The following is a 5,718-nucleotide window of genomic DNA, read 5'->3' on the forward strand; positions in this document are numbered from 1 at the left end:
TGTAATGAATTCCACAAATTAATTAGGTTTTATGTGTAAGGACCTACCTCATCTAGGCCTCCCAAGAAAGCAGAACTCTTGAAATAGGCATTGTCTCAAAAGGAACTTTTATTAGGGGCTAGTGACAGCAGGAAAAACAAGGCGAGGTCTGAGGAAAAACCCGTGCAAGCAGCATATTAAAAGCAATATTCGTTACTCCTCCCCCCCAGGGTCACAGTGTCCATTTGAATCCCAGCCAATCCACAGGTGGCATATTGTTTTGGTAACTGGCTCCTTTGGCGAGCTCTTCAAGGTCTCTCTCGCTTTCATTTCTCTCTGGCTCCAAGCTCAAATCGTCTCCTAGATAAGGGTGATGCATTCCTTCTCCTGGAGGAAGGGCATAGTGGCAAGACAGTGCAAAGCATCCCCAAAGCATCCCCCCTCCCAACAGAATGACAGCCCTGAAGAATGGTTACAAAATCATATATGCTATAGGAAGAAAAGCAAAACATTTCTTCGGGGTTCTGACATTATGCTTTGATTTGTCTAAATCTTATTTTAATCAGCATCATTGTAAGAACAACAGCAGCAGAAAAATCCGGTCCCAATGTTTTGAGATCATCCCTGATCATTTTCTCCATCTCATGCATAATTTCTTACTCCTCAATCATGCCCCTCCCCCCTCAAATCACGTTTGGGATCTCAGATATTCTACAATTATCTCCTAGGGAAGTTATCTGACTTTCCCTAATCATTTTTTTCCCGTCTTTTGCATTTTTTGCCAGCTTGGTTACATTTTTGTCAGACACAGTGAGTACATCTATACACAACATACCAGATGTTATAGACAGAATACAGAGATGACCATGAGGAAGCTATGCGATGGCAATTGCAGGATGTAGGATAAACTGCAGCTCTTTCTCATTTTAGAATATGCCAAACTGAGCATAGTTCATCTCCACAGAAAACTCAGAAATTCCAGATGGTTAGCAGTAGTAACGCATTCATACTTGGATGAAAATCAATTCCAATATGAGAATTCCTGGTGAGCCCGTTTATCAGTGGACAAGTTTAGTTCCCTGGTTGTTGTAGGGCAATAGATTCTGTTAATATTAATTATCCTGCCATCTAAGTATTTCTGGTTATGCTTCAGAGTAATTGCTTCTGTCAGTAGTTTTGAACTGATTGTTTTGGAAGTCACTTAGAAATGCGATGTGTTTTTGATTATTAGATAAACGCAGCCACATGGTGTGTTCAAGAGTTCAGAAGTGGATTTATGATAAATTTGGAGAATATATTGAAGATTTTAGATTTCAGCCAGAAGAAAACACAGTGGAAACCGAAGAGCCGCTTAGTGCTAGACGGTAAATTATATTGGAAGGCTATTTCATTATGTAAAAACAATAAATATAAAAGTCACTGGACTCAATGTACATAGGTAACAAACACTATAGCGTTAATTAAAGTCATCTTAATACTATCATCATTTGATATTGGATAATATTCTATATTTTATATCTTATAGTTCTTAATTGTTACTTTTATATTTGATTTATACTGAAATGGAATTTTAAAACTACTAATTTTTGTCAAATGTATTTCTCTTTGTTTCTTTCTCACTCATTTGTGTATGTGCGAGTATGTGTCTTTGTATTTCTGTAATCAGCAACAGTATGTATTACAGTTCCATACTTTTATTCTAACTCCGAGCTTCCAAAGATTGGCTATCTTAGTTGGGGGCGCAGTGGTTAGAATGCAGTACCACAGGCTAATTCTGCTGACTGCCGACTGCCACCAATTGGGCAGTTTGATTCTAACCAGCTCAAGGTTGACTCAGCCTTCCATCCTTCCGAGGTTGGTAAAATGAGGACCCAGATTGTTTGGGGCAATAGGCTGACTCTGTAAACTGCTTAGAGAGGGCTGTAAAGCACCGCGAAGCGTTATATAAGTCTTAAGTGCTATTGCTAGTGTTAAAGACAGCTCTAAAATGAATGTATTAATGCATATCATTTTAGAATCAAGTCTGCATTAGACGTACTAATAGGAAACAGAAATGCATTAATTTTCAAAAGAAATGCATTAATTTTCAAATTTTCTAAATATTTTTTCTTTACTTTCAGGCTTACAGAAAATATGAGAAGATTAAGTAAGTATTTAACCATGTTTATATTGTTTATATATCTGTAATGGGCTGACATATCAAATGCAGATGAGTAACATTTCAGTAAGATTTTTTTCATTTTGAGTGAGAGAATGAAAATTGGCTAGACCTAGAATATGCAATGCAAACAAGTGATAGATTTGCACATTCTGTTGATGTCTCCTATACTAAGAGAGGCAATGTAGTATAGTGGCTTAGGATTACTAGCAGGGAAAGCCAGTTTTAGGCTACCAAGTTTTAGAGTTTGGGCTAGTATTCTGTATCTGAATAAGTTTACCTGATAGAGATTTTACAGGGGGAAAATAAGGAGAGTTATGTATGCCACAGAACAAGCAAACAAATTAGATTTAGGATGCTTCTAATATGAATGACTGGGGGATAAGTTCAGATGAACATGCTCATTGTTATGAACTTCAAGAGGCAATTTACATGTGTGAAATGGATCATAACAAGGGCAAAGCCCCTTTATTATTTCTCTGTTTCATTGGAGACTGTTTTGTACTAGTTTGTAGTTTAGTAAATCAAGTGATATAAATCAGTTGGTTATTCAGCTCCTAGCATCTGGACTTTCCAAAAATAACAGATAGCTTTGCTTAAATATGAAGTAAGAGAAGATTGTGGATAAGAAGATCATACAAATGGGTGCCTATGAATTACCTATAAAAATATTCTGAATAACATTTGATTTGTTTTTTTAAAAAAATAACTGTCTCTACTTTTAGTCTTTGTATGTTTTCATGTGCCATTTTGAATTGTACTTGTAAACCACATACCTAAGTAGTTAAAGTTATATCTATATTTTCTGTTCTGCCTAGAGAGAGGTGCCAAACCTGTTACAAATTTTGTGAAGAATCTTTCTGCCTTATCGGACTGGTTTTCTGTCTACACTTCTGCTATTGCCTTTATTGTAAGTTATTCTTTCTTAGTTGAGCAACACACAATTTGACTAACAGAATAATATTCTGCTATTTACATTCTGTTGTAGAAAAGAGAATGATGAAAATCATTAACAATTCTATCAATATTTGCTATTGTTCATGATTTCTTTGAAAATGTGGCTTAGTATCAATCTGATCTGCTACATTCAGTGCATTGAGGTAGTCCTTAACTTATGACTATAATTGAGCCCAAAATTACAGGTACAAGTCATTGTGATTGTAAATCGAGGTATTACGTGACTGGATCGGATTTTTTGTTATTTTTTGTGGTTGTTAAGCAAATGCCATGGCCATTAAGCAAACATGGCATTGTTAAGCAAATCCATTTTACCCAATGGGCATTTTTTTTACTAGAAACTGGAAGTAAATGGCCAGAAACTTGCAAAAATGTTGAGAATTGTCACATGACCAAGGGACACTGCAAACAGCCATAAGAGTGTGCCAATTGCCAGGTGCCCAAAATGCAATCATGTGACTACAGGGAGGGGGTTAATCCATCATATCTTCAAAATCAGTCATAAGTAGTTTTGGGGAGGGTTCATCATAACCTTGAATGGTTGCTAAGTCGAGAATTTTAATTGGAAAGCTGAGACATCTGCAGGGCAGTTAAAAAAAAATCAAGCTGAGGGATGTTTGGTATTTTCACCAGTAGGTAATATTTCTTTATAGAATACAGGTAGTCCTTGATTTATGACCACAATTGACCTTAAAATTTATGTTGCTAAGTGAGACATTTGTTAAGTGAGTTTTGCCCTATTTTATGACTTCCCCCCCCCACAGTTGTTAAGTGAATCATTGCAGTTGTTAAGCTAGTAACCCAGTTGTTAAATGAATCTGGCTTCCCCATTGACATTGCCTGTCAGAAGATTGCAAAAGATGATCACATGACTCTGGGACACAGCAACTGTCATAAATATGAACCAGTTGCCAAGCATCCAAATTTTGATCATATGACCATGGGGATGCTACAATGGTCAAAAGTGTGAAAAATGGTCATAAGTTACTTTTTTCAGTGCCGTTGAAACTTTGAACAAAACAAACTGTTGTAAGTTAGGGTTAGGGTTAGAGTTAGGGTATTATTTCTCAGTTGCCTCAATCATTCCAAACAAAACAGGACTTAATATATCTTTAAGAAGTGACACTTAAAGAAAATCTTTAAATTGACTAAGCATTGCCTCTGTTATGAGAGGTTTTACACCATCTGAGTCATGTTCATTGAGATGGGTCACTGTATAAATTTGTTTAACTAACAAACAATCAAAGAAATAAATATTGTATATTTCTTTTTAATTTAAAGAAAACTGCATCCATGCTGCCATGAGCTTCTGAACAAAGACTGGATAGAAATTTAAGAAATACATGACATTAGGAATGCTTTGCTTTTAAATTTACATAGTGAAAATAATGTGATTAATATCTAATTCAAGGTATATAGGATTGCAATGAAAGTTTCCTGCCCATTGTTGTTAAAATGTTTTAACATAATAATTGCATGTTAACATATGTAGTTTATTTGTTCTTTTATTTGCAGATCTACATGAATGCTGTATGGCATGGCTGGGCCATTCCTATGTTCTTATTTTTAGCAATTTTGAGGTTGTCCCTAAATTACCTCATAGCCAGGTAATCACTTTTCAATATGTGGTCAATAATATGTATGCCTCTAACAGTATATACTGTTAGAACTTATGCAATTTAAAATGGTGTATGAGCTTGTCTAAATAAATAAATAATATATATATTAATTTTGTTTTCCTATTTAATGCACTTAATTTTAAAATTAGTTACAAAATAGGAAATTCCAGTCTTTGGTGCTCTTGTGCTTTAAAAATTAGGGCTGTGTAAAAATTTTGTACTGCCCATGGAAATTTCTAGCATTTTAATTGTTTCAGCGGATGGCAGCACCTGGTGAACGGTCTAGGATAATTTGCCTCAGCCATCTCATCCCAGCCATCTCACCACGTCCAACTCGCCTGGACCATCTTGCTGCTGCCAACCCGGCGTAGCCATTTTGCCGCAGCCAATTCACCACAGGACAATTCCACATGGGATAACTCAGCACGATAAATGTTATCTGCTATCATTTCTTCACCGTTATTTCCATTTTTGTCAATGAAAATAATGTCAAAAGAACAGTGCTTTATTGAGTTGAATTATTGAGTTGAATTATTTATTGAGTTGAATTATCCCGTGTGGAATTGTCCATCGGCGAGTTGTCTGAAGTGAGTTGCCCGCGGTCAGCTGTCCTGTTCCACCTGGCCAACCACGTCTGTGCAAGGAAGCTAAACTGAGTTGGCCTTAATTCTTATGTGGCTGAGAGACCACCAAGGAAATTCCAGGTTTGTTGGCTAAATTGGGGAGATGAGAAACTCCTTGGTAGAAGGTGGGGGTTAGCTGTTACCATCCTGTTGAGCTTCAGGATTTAGTGACTGTGATCTAGGGCAGTGGTTCTTAACCTTTTTGAACGAATCGCCCCCTTGAGCCAATGAGGAAGTTGTCATCGCCCCCCTCCCCCAACATAACCTCTCAATCACAACTTTGCAATACTGCAGACCTCTTAAAATGTGAAATGAATTTATATAAACTTTCATTTCTCTCCCCCAGAATAAAGTTAATAATTTTGTGGATGTGAGGGCTGGG

At 36.5% G+C, this 5,718-nt stretch overlaps 1 protein-coding gene across 1 annotated transcript in view; it reads left to right on the forward strand.

The window, feature by feature from the left end:
- Positions 1 to 1,215: 1,215 nt before the first annotated feature.
- LOC107300745 (GRAM domain-containing protein 4-like) overlaps positions 1,216 to 5,718 on the forward strand; it is a 9,803-nt gene continuing 5,300 nt past the window's right edge. Inside the window, exons 1-4 of the mRNA XM_015830044.1 lie at positions 1,216 to 1,343; positions 2,100 to 2,125; positions 2,956 to 3,047; positions 4,610 to 4,701. Coding sequence (XP_015685530.1) covers positions 1,225 to 1,343; positions 2,100 to 2,125; positions 2,956 to 3,047; positions 4,610 to 4,701 — 329 coding nt within the window. The 5' untranslated portion in view covers positions 1,216 to 1,224. The remainder of the gene's footprint in view (positions 1,344 to 2,099; positions 2,126 to 2,955; positions 3,048 to 4,609; positions 4,702 to 5,718) is intronic.

The sequence above is a fragment of the Protobothrops mucrosquamatus genome, unplaced genomic scaffold (genome assembly GCF_001527695.2).
Source record: "Protobothrops mucrosquamatus isolate PMUCROS unplaced genomic scaffold, P.Mucros_1.0 scaffold8277, whole genome shotgun sequence".
Taxonomy (NCBI): domain Eukaryota; kingdom Metazoa; phylum Chordata; class Lepidosauria; order Squamata; family Viperidae; genus Protobothrops; species Protobothrops mucrosquamatus.